Below are 25999 nucleotides of genomic sequence, written 5' to 3' on the forward strand. Positions count from 1 at the left end.
TTTTCAGTGACCCTTGGACCACGCCCTTTAAAAATCTTTGTTCATAATGACTGTCAGCTAACATATCAATCCTGGACACTACTCTGACAATGCCAGCATCCCTCAGGCAAGATATGAGAAACACCACAGAAACACGTTAATGAGGAAACTCAGAGGAAAGGCAGAAGATGCAGGATGACTGAATGAAAGGAGAGTTTTAGTGGAACTCAGATTTATTGTGCAGAAGAGATTCGTTTGCATGGTTAAAATCTTTCTTGAGCGTGCAGACATGCGCAGATGTATGCAGACAGGTTCCGCTCATGGAGTCGTCCAAGGGGGCCCGAGGATGTGCAGGACATCAAACGCAGAAAAGATCACAAATTCACAGCGCCTCTGTACCCCAGGTTTAATGCAGACATCTGAAACAACAGAACACCCATGTGACAGCGGAAGGAGTTCTGCTCCGTCCACAGAGAGTGTGCTAGCTTAGGCAGCTGGCCAATAGGAGCTGTTAACTGACTGCCACGTGAAATCACTCTCCTTCCTCACACACTGGTTCTATTTCATTGATCCTCCAACTGCACCTCAAATGCAAAAAAGAAAAAAGTGAAAAACAAATACTGCAAAGGAGGGGTGTAAAAACTCCACTCAAATTTGGCAACAGGAACTGAAGAGAGAAACATATGCAACACTCACAGCTACATATAAAATATTGGATATACCACAGGAAATACAAACTGTTCACAACAGAATGTCCATGGTCACAATTGAAAAAGAGGACATCAACAACGACAAAAAAAAGAAATGGCCAGTTATTAAAATCTGTTCTTTTTAAATTAAAAGCTGGGCTACTAATTGTCTTTTCATTTTCTGTCACTGTGATTTAGTGCATGTGTGTGTACATGTGTGTGTATACAGGGGGCAGACAAGAAAAAAAAAATCTTCTTGGAATGTTGCTAGGGATCGTTGCTAGGCGGGCTCCAGGCGGAATGCTGTCGTCAGGCTTGGCAGTGACTGGCCCTGCCCACCCAAGCCTCTCCCAGCCAATGGATAGTCCTGAATAGTGTGTGAGTGTGAGGGAGGGGCCTCAGATGGCGATCTTGGACATCTGCTCCTCCAGTTTAGCGATCCTCCTGTCCTGCATGGTCACCAGGTCTCTCAGTGTTCGCAACTCTTTAAGGAGGTCATCCAGCCTACCTTCACCCTGCTGCACAAAGCAATGGAGTGTCAATGTACAGCAATGTAGTGTGAGACACTGCGGTCACACGGTCACACACACACACACACACACACACACACACACACACATTCACTCACTCTCTTGCATACACCGCCACTTTCTCTCTCAACAAACCCACCAACAGGGGGTGCTCACTATAGACACAGTCGGGGTTTATGGATACACACTACAGAAAGGTGGGGGTTTAGGAATACTCTCTAAGTAGACGGAGTTGGGGGTTGAGGGGTACTCACAATTGACGGGGTGGTGGACCCCTGCTTGTGTACCGGGGTTGTGTTCTCGGCCTTCTTGGTCAGTTTGTTCTCCAGAGCGTTCTTCTTGACCACCTTGAGGTCGCGGTTCTTTCCAGGGACATAGCCGTGCTTGAGGGAGATGAGGATGGGGTCCCCGTTCTTCCCCTGGAACCACTCCTCCGCTTCAAGTGCCCAGTCCGGCCCTGCGGTGTCGGGGTAGAGGTCGTCCTGGAACAGGTCCGACTGCGCGGGGGAAGAGAAAGAAGGGGTCAGGGGACCAGCTGTCAGCCTGAGCATTCTGCTCCAGGGAGCTGGGGGACCTCACATCACAAGGCTAACCTTACTGGACCTGTAGTCATACATTTTTATAGTGAAGGGACCGTGGTTCAGGCTGTGTACAGTATGTATGCTATTTATGTGTCTGTGTTCCATGATGTTTGGTAGTGGGTGATCACATGCTGACATTCTGCTCTGCACAGACCACACCTGTTAACTTTTACTTGCATAGATGGCAACACCTTAGACTTGAGAGGCAGAGAGATTTAATGTTCTTTTTCTAAGGATATTAACTGCTGATGTTGTTATTGAGTTAAAGGCAATGGCAATATGTGTGGCTATATATGGTAATATATATGGTACAGGAGTATTATGCCAATAAAGTACTTTTGAAGGGGGTACAGAAAAGGAAAGAGAAAAGAAAGCAAGAAAGAGACGAAAGAGAACAGAAAGAGTGAGAGAGACACACCTTTCTGGGCACAGTCATGATGATGGGCTCACATTTTCTCTCGTGTAGTTTGTAAAACCTGCAAAGACAAAGAACATACGTGAGCTGACCATAACCACAAACTCACCTGATCCATACATTAACCCATGACTGCAGTCACACCTGGTCTACAACCCATGGTCACTCTCCCACAGATTCACACAAGAAACAGCACAACCCTGCATTTGCTCTTATATTGGCTACCAATTAACAAAATCATTTCCTGCCAGAAGTCCTACTCAGACGCAGAAAATAAGATTTTCACGAGGTCAGGCTATTTCATCTCATCTAATGCACCAAAAGCTGGAGAAACAAATAAGTGGAGGTATAAGACCTGCTGGACAGAGGAGTTTTATAATTGTAGACAGAGAAAATGAATCAACGCTGCCCTCTACAGGTCAAAATCAGTTCCTGCAGAATAAACAGTTATTTCCAGTTCTCCTTGTGTGTACATGTATGCACTCCCACCTTGCAATCTCGCACTTGTTGACATCCAGGCCCCTCTTGGGCATGTAGCCCATGCCCCTCTGGGGCTCCTTGGTGCTGAAGGTGTTGAGGTAGTGCACGAATGGTGCCTCGTCCGTGATCTCGAAGTACCGGATACTGCTGTCACCCTTGGCAACCCAGAGAGAATCAGTTTGGTCAGACAGATGTATGGTCATCTCATTAAAACTCAGTCATGCACACTTTTTCCCAAAAAGCTCTCTATGAGCGAAATGAAACAAAAACACAAATCTTGGAATACTGTACCAAAAGCCATGCATCCGATATAAACCTTAAGTTCACATGCAAAATTTCCAGTAGTGAATGAAAATCTATTGTAATCACTTATTGATGTGTCAACTGCGTCAACTGATAACTGTCAAAGGTTAAGTCCTTCAAGGCTAACTCTTTTTCTTGGTACAGAACACATCCAATGCTTGCAATCATGCACACATGTACACAACCACAATCCCCCCCTGCTCCTGTGCCACGCCCTCACCTTGCCGCAAAGGTAAACCACGTTGGTGTCAGGGTCATAGAACGGGAGCAGAACACCGTTGCTAGTGTCCATCTCGTGGACTGAAATGGGCTCGTCCATGTTTTTCTGCAGAAGACATACATCCCACACATAAGATATTATACTGCCACACACTGTATGTGAGAGAGTCTGCGTGCTCATGTATGGGTGCGTGTGTGTAAGAGAACGGGTGTATTTGCATGTGTGCACATCTGAGTGTGTTTGTGTGTGTGTAAGTGTCTGTGAGCAAGTATAGGTGTGTGTGTGTGTGTGCGCGAGAGAGAGAGAGTGGGGGTGTATGTGAAAGAGTGGGTGATTGTGTGTGTGTGAGAGAGAGAGAGAGAGCGTGTGTGTGTGTGTGTGTGTAAGAGAGACTCACAGGGTTCCAGAGGGCGAGCTGTCTCTCGCTCATGCGGCTGAAGCCAGTGGTGAAAACGTTCCCATCCGCCAGGAAGATAGCCCTCATGGGCCGTGCCCCCTCGTGAGCCTTATCCTTCTCCTGCCACAGGTAGCAGAATCGTGAGCATGCACACACACACACACACATTACATTCACATCTTTTGTCACTTAGCAGATTGCTCTTATCCAGAGTGACATGCCAGATTTAGGTACTTTTAAAACTGCGTTTACATTTTTGACATCCAGCAGATGTCATGCACATCTACACAATACTAGTCAAAAGTTTGGAAACACCTACTCATGGTAGGGTTTTTCCTTATTTTTACATTTTGTAATAATACTGCAGGCATCAAAACTATTAAATAACAGAAATAAAATTATGCAGCGACCAAAAAAAGTGTTAAACAAATCAAAACTGTCTTAAATTTTAGAGTCTGCAAAGCAGTCAAAAATATTGTTAAAGAAAGAGATTCAAGCATTTAAGCATAAGTGTTTAGATCAAAATGTATCTGAATGCATGATTCCCATTATCTTAATCAAGTGTGTCCAAACGTTTGACTTGTACTGTAGCACTCTGGCACCTTTCACTGACACACAGGTGACTCACCGCGATGATCTGCTCCTTGCGCGGGTCGATGATGCGGACCTTCTTGTCCTTGCAGGCGGTGCAGATGAGGCTGCCATTGCGGTTCCAGCAAGCGCTGAAGATGACATCGGGATGCATGTCCTCCAGGTGAATCAGGGCCTCACCTGTCCCCACGTTCCAGATGATGATTAGGTTATCACAGCCTGGAGACATACAGGAGCACCGGGGTAAAAAGGGTTTAATACAATGTATACATAATACACAACATACAATAAAATTATTTCAGTGAAAGAACACGGAACATAACATACAATATTAACAAAATGTACAAAATACAGAAACATACAAAAATAATAATCAACACATATTTCCGTAATGAAATGTAATAAAAACAGTGTGTGTGGATTTGTCAAAGAGCCCTTTTATATATATATATATATATATAAAGGTTTCTGAGTGATTGAAGAGAGTTAAACAAGAGTTCAACTGGTGACGCTAGTTATAAAATATATAGAGTATGCAGTAAATACCTCCAGCAGAGAGAGGGCGCTACCTACCTGCACTAAGGAGGACGTTTCGGGCTGTTGGGTGCCATGTAATGATGCCCACCCTCTTAGAGTGGCCCTCTAACACCACCACCGCCTCGGACAGGGGGCTGGTCAGACCATTCTCAGGAATCTGCCACACCTGTCAACACCACCACAAAACAGTTTTACATTTCACTGCTAAGCAGACACTCTTATCCAAAGTAAAATCAATAAAAATGTAATAAAATAATAATAACTGTGCCTTTGCAACTGTAATACTCTACTGAGAGATGCTCCACTTTAAAAGGAAGAAATACACCACATTACAACTAGGCAACTTTCAGGCGTTTCATATTTGTGTATTCAGATTTACATGTACAGATTCACAGTGATTTAAGAGCAAGGAGCCAGCTACCCTTAGAATTCAATGCCTGAAGGTGGCAGCAAAGTGCCAGCAACCGCAGAGACCTGTAGACTCACTGAAGAGGGATGTATACGTGCTGTACTGTTCATCCAATAATGGTGTATTTATAGATATGATGGCAGTGGGGTTAAAGGGAAAAACGCACAAGATGTTCTGCCGTGTGGAGTGGCGGCATTGCTGAACAAAGTGACCTTAGCTGGCATCGACAGCACACGCACTGAGAACACAAGGGAAAAAGCTTTAGCGTACCATGACTGTGCAGTCCTCAGACCCGCTGGCGATGACGTGGTCATTGTGAGGGCACCAGTCGATGTCCAGCACCGGACCCGTATGGCCGCACACGGTTGGGTAGGCTTTGTCAATGCGACCGGTCTGTGAACAGAAACACACAGAAACACGGCTGAGATTAGAATGCAGAAGGAGTGTTTCCAGGGTTTTCAGATTTTCAGGGATGTGAACTCAGACTCCAGACTCCGCCTTCCTATCAGAGGACAATAAAAATCTCATTCTTCCCCCCTGCATTTGGTTTTAATGTTTTAAAAAAAGAATTTAATATGATATGATATGCCACACAAAGAAGTACTGAAAATTAATGTGAAAACTGTCTGTTTAGAAACAAGAATATTCTATTGTTACACCGCATCAAACCTGCTCAACACTTCCCAGGCCACAGTTCCACTGATTTTAGCACTGTAATTTCCAACAGTGCAAGCCTGACACTACCAACTACCTTAGCTCAGTGTTTGCTCCCTGTGGCTACATACTCATTCACAGGAAATGTACCTCCATTTAGGAGATGAGGTAGAGCTCTCGCTGTTAAAATCAATGCCATTGCTCCCTTAAACCCACACCGGCTGTCAATCACACCGTGGCCTGGGTGACAGGGGGAGGGGCAGAGGGTTTTACCCTGTAATGAAAAGTGCCAGGGGCGTGATGTAAGGCAGAGGCTTTTGGTCTCAGCTGCTGAGGAGAGACCAGCTCGTCAGGACCGCCTGGTTCAAGGACACCCTTGCACTGCTCAAGGTTGCCGCTCCAACCGGGCCATTCTAGGGAAACATAAATCATCTGAAATACTGCTCAGTAATGGGGATCAGCGGCAAGGGAATACACAAGAGGTGTGGTTACGGGCATCAGCAGAGCCCTGTGGTGTTTATGAGGGGAAGGAGACTATCCCCAGCTCGAGGTCTACACACAGCGTCCATAAATATTTTCAGAGTCTACTCCAGACACAACCAAATGCGTACCAGGGTAAACCCTGTTTCTCCACAGTTCTGTCTAAACCCTGAGTGGGGATCTAGGGCTCAGCACTACACCGTGCTGCGCTGTATGCTTCTCTATGCTTGTGACATGATTTAAATTCTGCTTTATGCCTGTGAAGGAAAAACACAAGGCTCAATGCTACTGAAGATTTACAAAACCATATTTGGGAAAATACAGCCTCTGCTGCATTCCACTATCGCCATCATCCTCTTTGTGACAGTCCACAAAATGCCGGTGACAAAACGTCAATGACACCTCAGAGCAAAGAAGGACAGGAGAGACACTGAGCTGCATGCCCTTTCAGAGAAGTGGATGGACATTCGGCTCAGTGTCACTCCCATCATGCTTTGCTCTGAGGTGCCACTGACATTTTTGGTTATGGTGCTGTCGCCCCCACACTTAACAGCAGGTGGCACTGTGCGGGTGGGTTTATCAACGCGTGGCTCCCATTCCAAATACAGACTGAGCGCGGCACACACACTTCCTGCTGTGGAGGGCCAAGGACCCAGACAGGAAGCCAGACAGGAAAACCAAAGATCCCAAGCCGCGTGTCACAATTATAATAATGTAGCCGCTCAGCCACACTGATATAAACAATACATAACAGCACAGACAGTGTTCACTGTTAAAGCTGGAAGGTCAATTTTGTGCTTTAAAAAACACCTCAATGAACGCTTGTGGTAAAATCTTAATACTTATTGCCACATAATATTTTATAAGCTTGTGCAAGTTTTCCCCTTGCTGCAGATTTTGTGAGATGGGTTTTCAGCCACTTGTAGATTCCCAGTTCACTGCCCTACAGCACAGAACAGGACACACTTAGAGCAGTCCACATCCTACACCTGACCTCTCATCAAAGAAGCCCAGCTGTACTTCAAACACACACTCAACAAAAGCACTCCACTTCCTTGCAGACTTCTGAAAGCTTGACCCTCGCTGGGGGGGTCAAGCGGGGGCGGGGGGTGGCACAGTGATGATAATGATGACGAGGAATAAAAAGAAGGCAGGCAAAAGGGGGATCTAGACCCCAGGAATGATGGCTTTGGAGAGAGAGAACCGGAGGATGGATACAGAATTCTGCCATTCCCCCATCCAACATGTATGTGTTTAGGCATAAAAATTTCATACCCGTGGTCATAAGCTTATTCCCTATGGAGACTGTGCGTTCATGGTCATGAGGCTGTGGTCGAATGAAGAACAGAGGGAAAAGTTCTTATGAGGAAAATGACTATTTGCTGAATACATCGACCGATGACAGAAACAAGCCCCACTCTCCTGTTAGTCTGAGATGGTATGATAGAGCCACACACAATCCTGTCTGTCTGGATACGCATAACTGCCTTGCTACACTAATGGTGGTCTTGTAGGAGAATACGGGGCGGCTTTGGGAAATTTAGTATCAGCATAGATGGCAGGACAGACTGATAGCTTCTGCTGTGCTGGTAGAAACAATGACTTAACACTACAACAGGGTGCTGACACTCATCCAAGCCGTGGTGGCAGGAGTGTAGACTGGCTTTGGAGTGTGAATTAGAGTGGAGATTGGAGCTGGGATGTAAGGTGTTTGTTGGATCACCAGTAACTCATATCAATCCTAGTATACAGTGTTTATGTAAAACAGATGTGCTACTCAATGCCACAGGGACCCCTTATGACCACAAGTTAGTCATTACCGTTACTGCAGCTGTTATCTCTCCTGGCCTGCCCCGCACGAGGCCAACCAGGAAGCTCTTATGACAGTATTTTACATATTCATTTACAAAAACAGAAACTAGCCCTGGAAGGGAACGCTGAAGGAGAGTGAGGGACACGATCGTTAATACAACCCATGTGACAGGCGAAAAAGCAAACCCTTAACAGCTGAGGCACACAGTCCTCCACTGGAGCCGGAAAGTGGGTGTTGGCGCTTATCTGCGAGCTCATGAATAATTAAACGGTCTGGCTGCGCCCTGCTCTTTTGCGCTCTGACAGCAGAGCGAGGAATGTGCTGTGGGCGTGACAGAAGAGCATGTGAAGTCACACAATGAGGCTAATGCATCCACTGCTAGGGATAACACTGCTCCCTCCACATTTCCACACGCTTTTTATCTCTCTTCCGCTTTGCAGTTAACGTCCCTGTCCCAGAATGCAGTGGGCACCAGCTCTCCTCACAGCCAATGGTAGCGAATGACCATATATGGTCATATCTGCTATAAGCATCAGAGCCAGGGGCTGACACACAGAGCGTGCACACACAGACACACACAAACATCCACACAGGCACACTCTCGAAGAGCATTAAGGATCAGGCGCCTCATGTTTTCTTCCTGCTCATCTGAAAAGAGGAAATACATGGTCGACACACTTCCTCCACTCACAGCTGTGTGAGAGTGTGCATGTGCATGTGTGTGCGTTTCTAAAAACAGTACAAATAGCCTTGACTAACCCCCCATGTCAGTGAACTGCCACTTGAAATCCATCACCAGCGAGGAGGAGCCGAGACGCTGACCCAGACACGGCCTGAGGGTGGGACCCCCCCAAACAAAACTCCTCTCCCACCCCCCACAGAGTGTGTTTTCGTTCTGACACACCACCTGTTCCCCAGAACAAACCCAGGCAACAAACATCTCCAGAATAAAAAAAGGACATGCCCACATATTTTTCTATCGTATTTATAAAAGGATTGTAAATGTGCGTCCAGGTGGAAGCAGTATAATGAAGACGAACATCACCGGAGCTGTTTGATTTCAGCAGAAACCATTTTTTCCTGTGCAGAACCCCTCTTTGCCTCTTCAGAACCCCTCTCTTCCTCCAGAAAACCCCGGTTTTCCTCCACAGAACCCCTCCTCTCCTCTGCAGCGCCCGCTCCTCTCTCTGTCCCCCTGTGCGTTTTATGGCTGAAAGCACTCTTTGTTCTCCGCATATGTGAGCAGAGCACGGATTATTCTGGTCTGAACGGATCTGGGGACGAACGCTGGCATGCCCAGCGACGCTGTCCCGGAGCCAAACGTGACTCAGACAGCATGACCCCGGGACCGTCTTACCTCACCCACCCACCATGCGCATCATCACCAGGACCACATTTGGCACAGTGAGAAACTCGGGGCTCCACCATAACACTTGGAGACAAGAGATAGCCTGCCCATGACCTTCGGCACAGACAGACTTCCACAGCCTCACAATGACACCCCAGTGGAGGACATAATGACCGTGTTGGCCGGTTGGACAACGCCTTTTATTCAAAGATCCCACAGTGCATTTTCTTGGAAGGATGCTGCAGAGCACAGTTTACCTAAAAGCATCTATCTCAAAGCTATGCAGTCACAGCTATGCGGTCACAGCTATGAGGTCACAGCTATGAGGTCACAGCTATGAGGTCACAGCTGGGCAGCCTTGGGCACAGAAACAAAGCAGCATAAAAAAGTATTCACATAACGTCATTAATTATCTGTACGAGAAATCAAAGAATTCCAGCTGGCAGTTATCAAACCATAAACCGCTTCCTGTACAATTCAAATTCAAATGCCAAACAGAAATGAACATTCCATCATTCTACCTATCATACAGCTATCACCCTCACTGTACTCTAGGTGCACAAAATTGTGTGTGAAAATCCAGCAGGTGAACTAATGATTCTTCATAAATGACCTTTGACTTAAACCCCTGAATGACCTACTCAAAGAGGTCACATGACTTTAAAAAAAGAAAAAAAAAAAACCGTCCACAGACTTAAAAACTCATCAGCAATGCATCATTTGGCAATAAGCTTTAGCTTTGCAAAATGAAATATTTACATGGATCTGTTAGGAATGGCTACAAATTTCATCTTAAATTTGTAAAAATCACAAATTCTCATTGTGCAAAAGTGTCTTTCCTTAGAGCATTACTTTCCTCCAAGAAGAGCTCAAAGATTGCCCATACTCTGGGCGCAATTCTCCTGAAAGACAAGCACACTTGTTATACTGTTGAAGACCAAAACCCGCAGGGCCAGCCAGCTGGTTTGAACTGCAGTGCCTTACTTACCTTATGCAGAGGCAGGACCAGGAAGGCTCCGCCCCCGCTGGCCTCGATGATGATGGCGACGAACTTGGGGTTGACGGCGCAGAAGGAGCTGTCCCAGGTGACGCGTGACACCCTGATGTCATCGTAGCACTGGTCGTTTTTTACCGCCTGGCCAAAGACGTGGCGGAATTTACTCTGCCGCACGACTCGTCTGAACATGTCTGCAGAGAGGAGAAAGAAAAGGAGGAGGAAGAGGAATATGGAATTTAGTGGCATCAGAGGCAAACCACAGATCCATAGTAGCCAGGTGGAGCAAAGTGCAGGAATAAAATGGTGCAAACCCTCAGTTTGTACTGCTCCCGCACTAAATGAAAATAAAGAACAAGCGGGCCTAAATCTTCATATGGATGTCAAGGAACAATGATCTCCTATCATGTCACCCGAGTATCCCAAGTAATGACTATATATTGATATAACTTCATCATGATATCATCGGCCACCATCATGAACCATGCGCTCAGCATACGGTCACTGCCATTACGGATCATACACGCAGACAGTGGAGACCACTGGTATGGAGCGTACGCTCAGTAAGTGGTGACCGCCGCCATGGACTGCACACTCAGCCAGCAGTGAAACAAAGAAGTGCTGTCAGTAGGGCTGGCCAGCTTCCACAAACACCGCAAATCAAAGGGACCCTTTACAGAGCAGTGTGGGAACAACAGTAAAGTCAGACAGACGTACAGACGGGCAGGACTCCAGCTCACATGGGGTTCTACACAGAGCAGACAGTGAATCAGACTCCTCATGGAACGGCAGCCATCATCAGGAACTGGGCTCATGCCCAGAGGGTTACATGTTCAATGCTCAGGTGAGGCGCTGTCTCTCTGCCCTTGCGCAAGGGTCTTAAGGGGAACGCTATTTTAAAAAAAAATTGCATCCTGTGCACCTCAAAGCCATGCCTCCTCCTGCAGTTAATTACGTGAACTGGCCTTACTGTCAGCCAGAGCCCTGAGGAAAAAGCTCGCACTTAAAGACAGGAACAATCATGAAGAACAGCTTCTGAGAGCATCAATGAGCGCTGGTGATATGTGGTGAGGATTGTGTTTAGAAATCGAGAGGAAAATAAAGCTGAAATGTACCCAGAGACGACTCTCAGTGACCGTCTGGGAATGACTCACTGTTGGAGTGACGGTGGAGTGCCAGCTCCTTCAGTTACTCCCTAATGCACAGACAGACATGAAAGCGTCTAGAAACACATTCTCTCCCCTCTGAAGACTCGCAAATCACACAGGAATACTCACCGCCTCTGCAGCTCACAGCCAGCACTGCTCTGCAAGATGTGCCCAGCGTCTTACAATCTCACCCTGCCATTCAGACTCACACACACACGCACGCACGCACGCACGCACGCACACACACACACGTTTACACACTTTCAGGAGGTTCTCCAATATCTTCACTGAGTGCTAACTCCTGCATGTACCACTCCATTTCGCTGTGTGACGTCACCAAACTCCACCATTCGAATTCGTCTCCATGGAAACCAGCACGGAGTCCAGCGTCATGTGGAACGTTTCGGCACGCAGCTGCAGGAAATCCACAGAGCCCAGATCTACCAACTGCCTGCCTTCCAAATTCACCCGTTTCCATGACTACCAATCGAACATGAAGCTTTCCATCTGCTGCTGGCCCTCACTCACCCAGATTCACACAGATTCATTTAAGAGCTTTCTGTCTGATCAACACTCGCAGAGTCCCCTTTCACATGTCTTACACAGCAACAGGTGATCATCGTCAGCTCTAAAAACGGACCGCTCCCTCCTAATGTAGAAGACTACTGCCGCCCTACTGGAGTAGAAACTGGTACTATCCTAAGAAATTCAGAAATTCACTAGTCCTCAACATGCACATGGACACATGCACGCACGCACACACTCATGTATGCATACATGCACACACACACACACACACACACAGCTGGCACAAGTCAAACATGGAGAGGGAAGAAATGCTGAGGAAAGTGAGTTACAGGTTTGTTTTTGTGCCAAGCTTCCTTTCAGGGGACTCCACTAACCTGGATTAACCTGGAGTGCCACCATTTTAATGCAAGGGCTTGTGAGAAGTTACTGGTCTTCTAGTACATGCTATCTCAACTGTCCTGTATAACTCAGGGCTTTGTAGCCTTAGCCTTCACCAACCGGTTCTGCCACGAACCCTAAGGACCAACACCAGAGCAGTTACAAACAACAAAAAATATGAAAAGCAAAATTCCTCTGTATCAATGTTTCCATCTCACCACGCTGCTTTTGTTACCATATCTCTGCCTGCGGAGAGCACCATGGGAGGAGATTACAGTCCTGCGCAAAATGAGCAAAATCCTCACCAATGACAAGGACAAAAAACTGAGCAGGACTGGAGCCACTGGAGAGATGTGGGGCGTCTGTCCTAACTGCAGTCTAATCTTTTCTGAAACACTGTTCCACCAGCGCTGGCAGTGAGCGAGGCCCGCTGAGTAATTATGTGCGGTGTTTAGCTCCACTGTACTGGGATCAGCGCAGGGGCCCTGGTTGTTGGCAGGGGCCAATCTCCCTGTAGGAGGTGGGGTCAGAGTAGTGCTGTCAGGGGTGGGTGTGATCATCTTGCTGCCGCCTGCCTTCCACACATCAGCTACAACCAAGCCGCAGAGGCTTTGGCCATACTGCCCCATTACTTAGCAATGCAATGTGAACACCAAAACACACAAACCTGAGGACAGGAGTGTGAACTGTTATACTAACCAGCCACACACACTTTCTTTCTCAATCTCTCTCTCTCTCACACACACACACACACACACACACACAGTAAGGTTCTTTTTTTTTTTTTTTTTACACATATGACGTGTGCAAGTTCTTCGCTCATTCATACGTGTGTTTCTGTGGAGGAGATGCTGAAAACCTGTAATCTCATCGTCTCACAGGTGTCTGAAGCTTTGTTTTAAAGAATGTTCAAACAAAAGTCTTGGATTAGAGGAAACTGGGACAGGAGATACGGGACCATGGCATCTTTCCTTGGATTAGCGGAAACATAAAAGGCAAGCGGTTTCCTTTTACTGCGACACAGACCCGACAGCAAGGACATCAGCCGTCTCTAATCTCTGTAGCACCTTTCACTGCAGACACATACAGTAAAAGCAAAAAAACACCTACACTTAATTAAATCATGAAAGAAAATTCTGCAGCGAAAATCCATCTTTAAATAAGAATCTGAGATTAATCTTCTTAAGTGTCCTATTCCAAAAAAAAAATACCACTTCCGTTTCACATGATAAATCTTCAATATCAGACTCCAAATCTTAAAAAGACTGTTTTCTGGCTATGTTACTGAACTAGGCTATGAGTTCTATCTGAACTACTCAAGAGCAGAGTAACTCTAAGGTAGTATAACACCAGGGCTGTGTAACTCCAGAACAGTGTAAATGTGGGACTGAGTAACTCCAGAGCAGTGTAAGTGTAGGGCTGAGTCTGGTCAGCTCTGCACAGTGGGTGGTGCACATAAAGATCCATTTCAGGATGCTGTTTCCCGCTTCCTGTTCCTCGCACGCAGTATCCTGACAGTAAATATTCCTAAGCTCTTTATCCCGGCTTATCTTCAGCTTTCTTCCTACAGAGAAGCAGCAAACGTAAAAATGCCACCGCCCTGGGTCTGCTCTCTGCAGCGGAAGCGACGTGCTCTGGGGATCGCAGAGGCGTTTCTATCGGGGAATTGAAGACGCACAACACCACAGAGACATACATGCAGAGGGACGGCCGTGTGTGTGTGTGTTTGTGTGGTCCTGCTAAAAATGCACTTGGCATTGATCCCATTAGGTAAACAAAAACGATGCAGTTCTGCTATATTTCGCAACTTCCCTTAGTAACTTCTTTTTCTGAAAGCAACCATTGAGTCCGTACCATTTACACACCCCACTGCGGGTTTGCCCAGAAGAATGACAGATGTGCAGGCAAAGGTCAGGACGCGTCATGACGGTATGATACAGTGACATGATGGCGTATCCATTAGAACGTCAATCTAGCAACTTTCACAGACAAATCCAGGTGCCTCAAGCGAGATCCAGTAAGAATAGCTGGCAATAGTGGACAGGGGGGTTATATACTCCGGTGGAAAAGAGCAGATTAAACCAAGCAGCTTTTCTACACCATATTTCATGCAAAGCTCCAGCCAGTGAGTGCTGCTGTTATTTACTGAAGAGCTTTGTACAGTAAAGATCACCCTCCTCCACAAACAGAATACTCCCCATTGGCTCAGGCGGTGCAAGTGTTCCATTCAAGCGCTGCGTCTGACACTGTCCGTGTCATTGGCCGACAATGAGCAGGAGCCCACTTTGGCAGGAGGAAGCTCCATTCTGCTGTGAATAAGGGTGGGTAGGGCAGCCAGGGTCCCCTCCTCGCACTGTTCTTGGCACCCTGTACTTCAAGTGGGCACCCATACTCCACTTGCCTCCCTGGGGCACTGTGAAAGTCACAGTTGCCGTGCATATGTACTGAAGGACTGCATGCGCTTCAGCACGCGCTCCTGTGTGAATCCAAAAGCTGTCACTGTGATAGAGATGAGCTTAAATGGGTAACTTATGATCAGTGGAGTTGAGTGAAAAAGAGACAAAATGCAAAAAACATAAATAAAAAAAAAAGAGAAAAGTGCACCATAGTCTGTATGCATGCTGTACCTGTAACTGCACCAGACAGCTACACAGGTGAGACAACAAGGGTCTCCAGCCAATGCCAGTGACTGAAGAGGTAAACCATTTATCTCAAAGGGGACTCGCACAGTGAAATGCCCCACAAAAATAATGCACAACATCCGTCTGACCAAGAGCCATGGTATGATGGTATATTCAAAACAAAGACCTATGACAATGTGTCACAAAATGGATACCATACCATACCACACCACACCACAAGCATCACTTCAGCACCTGCCTTAGAAGAACAGAGTCCCACCTCAAACCTTTTTTCACATCCTCCTAAAACCCTAGCTGTTTATAGTCAGCATGACCATCCACTCACCAACCCCTATGTACAAGGACACAATCACACCCTCATTTGTGTGTGGGGTCACAGTGCAGCCCACACTTTCATCAGTCCCTCCAGGATTCTGCAATTCAGCAACTGCAACAAAACCAATATGTCGATATATATTGCAATGACCGCATAATGTCATGAATCCTGCAGAAAATGACACTATTTTACTGTATGGCAGCATTACGAAAATCTCGGCTGGCTGATTGTCATTTTCTGCCATGTTTTAGCGCTGCCTGCCAATCAGAAATGTTTCCCAGTATCCACTTCTCTCCCTCGGAGTAAATGGTATTCACACCTGTCATTTCTATGAACGTGGTTCACTTGCCTCTGAATATTACTATCACAGATCATGCAAAAAACGTCCAAATACATGAGAGAGGGGGAAACCTTGACATAAATGAACAATATTAATAGTGTTATTTCTGTAGATTATGGCTGTCTGATGTCCTCTGTTCTTGTCAAAACTAACTAGCTGACAAAAACATGGACATTAGCAGAAATAACTGTTACTTCTGTTACTGTGGTTGTACTAGTAGAATGTTACTTTTGATAAGATTTAGTTTTAATTTCCATTTTATTTAAAAACATGTTACTGAATTTGTCGTATAATTCAATACATGCCACTACAGATTTAACATTTTTATATAGCAGAAATAATTTGCATAAAAACAAAAAAAAAAAAAAAAAAAAATCAGGAAATCATGGTGGGACTGCCTCATGCATATGTGCGGTCAAAATGAAGCCAATGCACCTGTGTGTGGGCGTGTGTGTGTGAGGTCACAATGAAGACCCTGCCCTCTGTGTGTGAGGTCACAGAACACGCCAGACTGGAGTCTTCCAGAGGTGAGTTACATTTTTTTACCTCCTGTCACAGTACTTGGAGTGCACTTACACACAAAACCCGGATCATTAAACAGACACAAAGGCCATTCGGAAAACACTGCAGGAGCCAACTGGACAGGCCAGAGCCATGTGGGATTCCTTTGCAAGACAATATGTGTCTGTTCAAAAGAAGCTCATCTTATTGTTTTAGGCTGTTTTTAGGCCAGTCTAGTATGTCACAGCAGACAACACTCTCCTCTTTGTCTAAACGGTTCCTGAACCCTGGGACTACGGCACAAGCTTGTCTAATGTTAATGCTTGTTCTACCACCTGGTACCATCATTAATCACTGCAGCCCGGCTTCAGTTTTAATCATGGCAGTACATGCCAGAGGGCTGTGGGGTAAAGCCCAGTGCTCACCCACCCATTCCAGCTTGGTTTGGGGCAGATGGGTTATTAGTAAATTCAGAAAACATAGAAAGAATATTCCAATAAAGCAATTTTAAATGACAAAACAAACCTCAACCAGTTGAGGTTAATAAGCACAAACATTGAATTGCTAGCGGTTATACGCCCACTGTTTCTTTGTATTTTAGTCTCAGGGTGCACTGCATCTGAAGTGGACCCCTGGTCTGTTCATGGTGAGTTGAGCAGGACTGATCCTTCAAAAGACCTCCACCCCAATACAATGAGAACGACCTGTACAAACTGTAAAGATGCTGCCCACCTGCCATTCATCCGTCACAGCCAATCAGAAACCAGGCATGAGCACCAATCACAAGCAGACCGGCAGCTAGGGGGAACCCAAAGGGAGCGCAGTCTAGCAGAAGAGAACACATAAAGTAGTGACACTTCTCACAATTCTTACAGAATTCTCTCTTTTAAGTCACACGTGCTTCACACCGGCACACCTTCCCACACCCACACCTGCACACTTGCACCAACACGCTGCTACACACCCACCACCACACAGGCCTCCACTCCTACAACCACACAGCACTCCACACTCACACAGCACTCAACACCCCTACACCACTCTACCACTGGCACACCACCTCAAAACCCTCCCCTCCCACACACACACACACTCTGGCCTCCCTTCATGCCTCACTGCACTCAGCATCCTGACCTAGTTCTGCACAGCTGTGGCACAGGAGGGTCACCGCTCTATGCTACTGCAGCATGTCTGCATTCAGAGAACCCTCCTGCGGTGCCAGAGCTTATGCCCCCACACTGAGCCCTCATACTGTGCCTCAAACTCTCGTTCATTTCTGGAGATCAGAGACTGTGAACACAGTGATCTTTTCTCTTCTCTCAGACCGGGCTGTGGCTTTGGAGCGTGACTCAACCGAACAACTGAACAGTGTCTTTAACCAGATCGACGATGAGCACACACATGTCCACATAGCCACACACACACACACAGATTCTGCCCACTCCACTGTAGCCTCAAAGCAACAACACTAAGGATACCATAGCATGTAATATCTGCGCCTGCATTACTACTGAGTTCCATATTCATTTTCAATTGCGGTAAACCTCACAGCCAAAAGACGCCACACACAATCAGGCGGCTACAGAACTCACTGTCTCCTCTAGAAGACCTGATCTGGATGTTTTCTGCATTCCAAATGCCCTATGTGTGTAAAAAAATCAAAACGTGAGTGAACAAGTCAATAACCAGTGCAGGGTATGTCAGACTCTGAATCCAGCTAACGTCCTCCCCACATGCGAACAGCATCTGTGACGTAAACACATTTGGACGCCGGTGGCAATTACAGGATGCCGCAGCGTACGCAACCCCTTTCAAGCACCTGCGCACGCAATGTACGAGATACATGCCTCGGTATTTTCACTCTCTGCGGGTATAAAGCATGAGCAGTACGGTGAACAGATCAACTAATACAGTGAACACTAAGCGTGGCCAGTTAATCAATTCTTTCCAGGCATGCAGAACCCAGTGATTAGTAGCTTGCTAACTAGTTACAAAGGCTATCGATTCGTGAAACAGGCTTGGTCACTGCAAGCAGTGACATGACATTACGCCTTAATTTACGGTTATGGCGGTTCGCATCAAGCACAAACGACGAACTCGTCAAGTGTTATGATCCGTGAACAGTATATTTATGGACTTAATTTGGTCGAAATCAATTTCACCGACCTCTACAGCTAGCTATGACGTCAACAAGCCAGTCAGCATTATCAATGTAATAACAATGCTATAGCTAGCTGGCTGGCTTTGATAGTGATTACTATCAAACACAACCAAGCCGAATGGCGAAAATAAACCAACAACTAGCTGTCTGGTTTAATCAAAACGGTATGACAATAAATTCTAAAAATTAACGATGATACATATCAGGGAGTTTGATCAGACCCCACTGACACCTGCAATCGCGCTGACGAGCAGCACAAAACTAGATAACCGGGATGACCAGCATCTCCAATGCGTTGAATAGGAGTATTAATCCACTTCAGCTACCTATCCAATAGAGACATCAAAATCAAAAGCAAACACATTGGCTAGCAAACAAAGGGAAAATGTTCGACAACCACTTCAGCAGCTGGACAAATCTATTGTTTGTTTTAAATAACTTCACCAATATGATGCATAACACCGGATGTAAGGATCGGGAAAAATTAAAAACAGCTAGTTAGCGATTCATTTCAACTTGCTGCGGTTAGATGCGCTGCAATCAGGTTTTTCTTGCTACCACCGTCCCGGGTTAAAATGGGCTGAACGTTAGGGGAAATCAAGGGAAAGCTCATGGCTTAGCTGTAACAGATCCGCTCCAAAATGCACACTGGCTCCACACCTCTCTCTGCTAGTTAGCTACCCCCATTCCTCACTGGAGACCACAAAAGGGCATTAGCTAAGAAGCTAAAATGGTTGTTCTGTTTTAGACAATTACACTGTCCTTAATTAAACGGTCATAAAAATAGCGTTATTGTTGTTCAAACTGGGCTGCACTGCTGCCCTGGCTATCAAGGCTTGGTCGCTCTCATTAATGAAACCAACACTGAGCATCCTTGCTTATCAGTTCCAATTCAGTACACTTAGCTATCTACTAAATTAGGTAAATTGCATACATAATTTGCTACGTCAGTCCTTACCTCTGTTATATTCGGAGGGAATACCGCTGATGAGCTTTTTGACAGGTTAACGTTAATAATTTTAAACCATGTAGCTGGTGAGCTAATTCTCTCGCAAAGGCCGTATCCGTTTGTTTCCACCCCTCTCAATTGTCCCATTTCCCTCCCACTCTCCGGGACCAATGGACCGGAAGCGACGCCCTTTCTTTGTCCCACCTCTTGGACATATAATCGAATCATGTTTAGAATGGTTTTGAGTGACGACCTAGATCGCCACTCACGTCATCTTAAAAAATCAGCGAGATCCACATACATGCCGTATTATCCGAGAAAGATGCATTCGTCGGCAAGTATGGGATTCGCGTGTGGTAGTGCAGCGTCTCCCAAACCCCTCCTGGAGGACCCCTTCTCCTGCATGTTTTAGATCTCTCCCTGCTCCAACACAGCTGATTCAAATGATCAACTCGTTATGAACTCCTGACGCTGCTCAATAACAAACGGATCATTTAAATCAGATGTGTTGGAGCAGGGAGAGATCTGAATCATGCAGGACAAGGGGTTCTCTAGGAGAGGTTTGGGAAACAATGTGCTAGTGGGCCTAGAGACCGAGGGGCAGTAATTTTGGACCAAAGCTGCACAGGTTTCCTGATTTCCTCATAAATGTGAATGGGCTGTCATAGCCAGCAACTTGTGATGAGAAATACAGATGGTTGAACATCAATTCTGGACATCAAGTATTACTGTATTAGGGATAGAGGTCTTTCAGTCACTTACCTAATCTAATGCAAGCCTAGCCTTGTGGCTGATACTGTAACGTTGCTGTGAATACTAATTGAAGAAGCTTAACCACCACAATCACTTGACTTTTGTTCAGAATTAAAAAAAAAACATCTTTGTTGCCACTATCACAAACAAGGTCATTTTAAGAGGATGAGAGTGGCTAGTAGCCAATGACAAACTGGCATTTTCCATTAGCTGACTGTCTTTAAGTAGGAGCAATCTGGATCAATGAGGTGTAACTGTAGTGACTGATATCACGCTAGTACCATGCATCTACATAATTATATGACATTAATCATTATGTAATTCTATTACATTGCTTACATAAGTCCTAGTCTTCTCTCATCCAGAGAGATGTACACAGCTCATGATGTACTCATTATTAACACAAACTGTTTAAACACAGGTAAACAGAAAGCATGAGAGAATGAAACACCATGATCCCCATAATGGTTGGAGCTAACGTGCTGTCAGTCACTGAGTTCTTTGAATCACGCTGCAGACTTTTGTTTTCCACTGCAAAACACCATGATACAACACACGTACTTATGGGTTACTGAAGCATCTCTCTCCTAATCACTCCATAACATTGTTTTGTCTTCCCACTGTTTTTGCACTGTTTTTTCTTTCACAAGTGACAGTCTTGTCAGGAATTGTTCATCCAGTCTGAAGCAGATATCCTCTACTCTCTTTGCACCTAAAGGGTCTGGTTGCAACGCATCCCCCTCTCAACACAGTCCCGCCACTTCTGACACCCACAGCAGTCTCATTCATTCAGTGCCAGCAATAAAATGTGGAGCAGTTGAAATTGTGCTGCCTATGAGTTACAATGTGAAGTTGTTCTGTCATGCTTTAAGATTCTCACAATACAGTGTCCGCACATCTGGATTATACAGTGGTAGCATCGTGATAACATCATGACAGTACGTGTACTACTGAGATAGCAAATCACATCTGTCTTTATGTTGTTATGTACAATGATTTCCATTTATTTAGACTCACTCCACGTGCGCTCAAGAAGTATGCATACATCTGCAGGTCATGACCTTTGAACAGCATGGGAGATTTCTGTCAATTTGAAGGAGTTAGTAATTAACTACTGTGAAAAATATTGATAGATATGGTGTTCATAACAATCCCTAAAACGTAATACTCTCAGTACAAACCAGCCTTCTGCCTGATTCCAGATGGTGGGCACACTCTAATCTGACCTTTAACCCCGTGACCTGTGATCCAGAGCACTGAAAGAATGACCTCACTAGATCACCACCAGGCCAGATTTATCTTTATATCCTTTACCCACATGCTCTTTATCCTGCTCCAGACAGACGTTGCCCATAAGTACTGATCCAGGACAGGTTTTGCTATTTATCTTACAGGTTTTAAGGTTCAGATTGTGGTGGGTGATTCTGGCCCTAGATCACCATTTCCTGGCAACATCCACCTCAACCTTTTATCCCAAGCTCCTCATAACCACAGTGTGAGTGTCCCCGACATAGCTCCAGTGGTGGCAAGGGCAGCTGGCTATAGATGTGTTGTTCTCTCTCTAGGCTAAAAAAAAATGTGGCATTGCAGCCAGATCCCAGGGAAATGAGATTCAAATCCACACTTTAAGCGACGGTGTGAAGCCCTAGCATGAGCATTAAGCTAGTCCTGCAGATGAATGGACTAGGGGGAACCTAAATGCGCTCCCGATTCCCCATGAATAAAACATCAGCATGCACAGTCACACACTGAGACGGGGCTATTGTTTAACGACACTCAGCAGCTCCCAAAATATCACTGGAGGGCTTTAGACAGTGGGAGCAGAGCCTGAGATGGCTGCTGTTGATTTTATAAAACGACTGAATGAGTCACTCATTTGGGGGTGGAAAGAAAACCTCAGCAGAGCAGAGCAGAGACTGCAACTTATCACAAACTGGATTTGTAACCAGCTCGATCTGCTGTACCTGTGCAGTGGTAACGACAGGTGAAATTTTGACCACAATGCTGGGCCAGTTTTGGCGTGTTTTCAGTCTTAATCTTGCTCTTAAGCCAGCCTTTCCAACAAGACAGGGTCATTATACTGTAAGATTCTTTAGGAAATTTGCTAAGTTTATAAAGTTAATTCAATTTGTCATCCTATTAAGGACATTTTTACGTGGGCATATCCCCATTTGCAAAGACCGCAAAAGTAAAAAGAGTCAGTATGATGCCGTCTGTGGTGTAAAAGCTAATGCAGTTCATTTCTTTCATCTGTTAGAAAAGGAAATCTGCATGCAATCTTTTCTGACTAGCTGTTTTTTATCATAAATGTTTGACAACAAAGGGGGGGTATTTTTTTAACATTTTAACATAAGGTATAATCAAATGAAACCTTACTCTTTATATTTGGGTAATAGTAATATATTTCATAATAGAGAGGACATAACATTTAAATAAATTACTGAATGTTGTAAGATTAATTTGCTGATAGCACACATAAATGTTACTGAGTGAAAATGAAACTTTATAAGAATTGCATTAAATATGTAGATTTCTAGGCATCTTGCCTGTGATATTTTTGTAAAATTTACATTCTCAAATCACAGTCTTATTTGTAATATTTTCTGGCCATTTTGCCATTTTTTGGGAGTTGGGATGTTTATTATAGTGCCACGAGGTGGAGCTGTGTCAAAAAAGAGAAATAGCCTCACATTGTGGGGGCTGCAGGAAATGAACAAAGTAAAAACAAATAACATCAGTTTAAAGATATTTCTATTGAGTGCCAAGGTAGACACCTAAACACCATATGAGCCACTCAGTATATGTTCTAAACAAAATACCTAAAGAAACTTGCATTAGTATGCAAGAAAATAGTCAATGAGGGTTTCATTTAATTACCAAACGGTTATTTACAAAACGGTTTCATTTAATTACCAAACGTAGACCTTAAGGACATTGTTACATTTGTAAAACTGTGGTAATGTAGCTGTGGGATTCCACAGATATGCTGTCTTTTGTGTCCCCTTCACACCAACAATTAAACCCCTACAGAAAAGCAGCTTCAAATCTGTCACGATAGGATGATCTGTGCATGCTGCATTAGGTTAGAGCTGTGAAATTGGTGTGTATTGTCTGTGTTTTTGTTCCATGTCCAGAGATTGGTGGGGAAATGCTGGCAGCTGGTGTGATGTCATTGCAGTGTGTCTCACAGGTGATACATTATTCATGTGGTGAGTTGGGATTTTAGCTGCTATCTTTACAGCAGGTGTCATTCCCAGCGCTGCTTTGTCATTATTCACGCGCCATGATAAAAATGACACACTCACAAATCTCAGGCACCAAATATTCCCTTAGATAAATGGTCCACCTTTGCCAGACCCCCAGCGAAGGTACATACAATTGCATTGCATTTACATAGAGTGGCTGACACTTTTCATAAATGGTTCATCAAGTAAGTGCATAAATATTCTGTCCATATGCACTGATCCTAAACAGGTTTTTTGATTCATAGTTGGGATAAGGAATAGATGTTGAGGGCAGGAAGAGATTGCACTGTCTAATAACACTTATACAACCAACAGATTTGTTTGTGTGTGTGTGTTCGTGTGTCTGTGTGTATGCATATGTGCGACTTCATTTAAAAACTTTCAGATTAAGGTTTCTTATGGAACAAATGAACATAATATACACTTTTAATAATCACAGTAGCACCATTTCCTCTATCAGACATGCTGATATCACTCTTCATTAATACTTCACTTAATCACTTCTTTCCTAGAGTGACATGGAATCAGAATCATAGGCCTCATCTTACTTTTTTTGGGCAGGTTCTCCAGTTCCTTTTCAGTGGTCCTTTTGGGAACATCAAAGGTCTTTTTCATCAGCGCCACCTTCACTGACTGGCCATGTTCCAGTGCTGCAGCAGCTCTGCTCTGGCTTGGCCCGGTCCAGTCCTGGTGCCGGCTCCTCTCCTGCATCAGCAGCCTCTCTTTAATGAGCTCAGAGACAGGGCGAGGCAGGGGTTCCCCCGCCTCTAAAGTGCCCAGGTGGTTCTGATCCAACAGGCCTTCCCACACACTGTCTGAGGAAGGTTTTGTTAATGGCTCTGTATCTGTCCTTAGGGCCCAGAGACGGGACTCTGGTTCTGGGTTCTGTTGGCTCAGAGCCCATGGGCAGGTCTCAGTTGCCAACAAGCTCCTCTCCCTTTCCAATGAGATAAGGCGGAATTTTGGTTTTTTGGGAACAGGCGGTGGGGGGCCTTTTGTTCTAGCGCCCTTTTCGGGCTCCTCTCCGCCCCACTCGGAGGAGAGGGAAGTAGGGATGGAAGAGGTGGGAAAGTCAGAGTCTCTCTCTAGTTCCAAGGGTGGAGTCTGTCTCCTCCTGTCCAAGAGGAAAGCTGCAAGAGGGGGCTGGGACTCGCACACCCACATGGATGGAGGCGGGGTTTGTCTTAGCACAGTGCTGTGGGTGCACTCGCCGTCCCACACCTCCCTTAGAGTGGGCATGGGTGTGGCCTCCCACTGTCCTGTCCAGGTGTCTGCTTGTGCACTTTGCCTGTCTCTGTGCCGGCTGCCCTCCAGCCCCACCCTTACAGCCTCAGGCCGAAGGAATGGATTCTTTGGTTTCTTGGGCACAGGTGGTGGCGGCCCTTTGGGCATAGGCCTCCTTACATTCGAGACGTCGAAAGACAAGGGTGCATCCAGCGCCTCTGTTTCTTGTTTTGGGGGAGTTTCGGTTTTTTGAGGATGAGATCCAAGAAGTGTGCTATTGCTGTGAGCTCCCTCCTCTGTCCTTTCGGTGTTTTTCAGGAGGTTGGACAGGGCAGGGAGAGCAGGGAGGGTGTGTTCATGTGATTTTGCTGCTGCTGTGGAGGACACCACCTCCTCTCCATTGGCATCTCTACCAAACACAGCAGTGGTCTGAGCAGAGGCACTTCCTTGCACAGGTTCCAGTGCTGAGGATGTCATCTTCATGATGCTCACTGAGGGTTTTACCTCCGTTTCTGTGTCCTCTTCACCGTGTGTGATACCTGAACTAGATGTGTGGCGTGACGTCCTGACCTCGCTTCTCTTGGGGAAAGCATGAGCCGTGGGAGGGAAAGAAATGATGGCCATGAGGTACGGGGGCATTGGCTCTGTTTCCAAACTCGCTTGTTCTTTTCTCTCCTCCATATCTCTATAGCTGGGGAGCGTTGGGAGACTTTGCAGACTCTCAGACTCCTCAGGCTCAAGGGAGGAAGGAAGCAGGACTCCATACTTCAGGTCAGATTGGGAGGCTGATTCCTGTCTCCCTGTCTGTAGATGTAGAAGCAAAAGATCTTTGTCTGTACTGTGTGCGTGTTTAGAAGGGGGCGAGTCCTCTGAAACAACATTGGTGCTATTTGAAGATGGAGTAGGGACATCTTCACTTGAAGTATCCTCCTCACTTGAGCATTTCAGTGAGACGCCGGGGGCATGTGAAGCTGGTGATGTTTCTGTCTTTTTCTGGAGAAGAGACAGAGCTCCTGTGTGACCAGAGGGCATGGCAGTGATGTCATTCCCATGTTTGCTACCTCCCTGCAGATTGTCAGCTGTCAGCTCAGTGGCTTCTGTGCATTTAGACACATCCATTCCACCCTGTGCCGCAATTTCAGGAGCCGGATCACTCCAGTACATCTCGCTGTCATGACTGCCGCTGAGGAGTGATGAAGTTTCTCTCTCATCCTGAGGATGTAAATCTCTGTTTGTCTTCTGTGTTTCTCCGGATAGAGTGTTGTTTTCTGAAATGGGATCCCACTCAATAGAATATGTGTCCGGCTTTACTTCTGAGTGGAATGCATCCAGTGTCTCTGTTTGTTTCTCCCTGTCAGACCCGGGCTGCTGTTGGATAGACAGAGCTGCGGTTT

General features: G+C 45.7%; 1 protein-coding gene across 3 annotated transcripts; it reads right to left on the reverse strand.

Moving 5' to 3' along the window:
- Positions 1–861: 861 nt before the first annotated feature.
- Positions 862–24363, reverse strand: LOC118777727 (coronin-1C-A-like). Of its 3 annotated transcripts, none has more exons than XM_036528847.1 (11): positions 23930–24363; positions 10415–10614; positions 5402–5524; positions 4759–4888; positions 4223–4404; positions 3595–3714; positions 3198–3302; positions 2684–2829; positions 2198–2255; positions 1453–1695; positions 862–1186 (listed from the first exon to the last, which is right to left on the reverse strand). In XM_036528847.1, the coding sequence occupies exons 1-11, from the start codon at positions 24090–24092 to the stop codon at positions 1067–1069; spliced, it is 1590 nt and encodes a 529-aa protein (XP_036384740.1). In that variant the 5' UTR covers positions 24093–24363; the 3' UTR covers positions 862–1066. The 3 variants fall into 3 exon arrangements, with proteins under 3 accessions (XP_036384740.1, XP_036384742.1, XP_036384743.1); XM_036528849.1 differs by lacking the exon at positions 23930–24363 and adding an exon at positions 19393–19521; XM_036528850.1 differs by lacking the exon at positions 23930–24363 and adding an exon at positions 17866–17959.
- Positions 24364–25999: the final 1636 nt, after the last annotated feature.

The sequence above is a fragment of the Megalops cyprinoides genome, chromosome 5 (genome assembly GCF_013368585.1).
Source record: "Megalops cyprinoides isolate fMegCyp1 chromosome 5, fMegCyp1.pri, whole genome shotgun sequence".
NCBI classification, from domain to species: Eukaryota; Metazoa; Chordata; class Actinopteri; order Elopiformes; family Megalopidae; genus Megalops; species Megalops cyprinoides.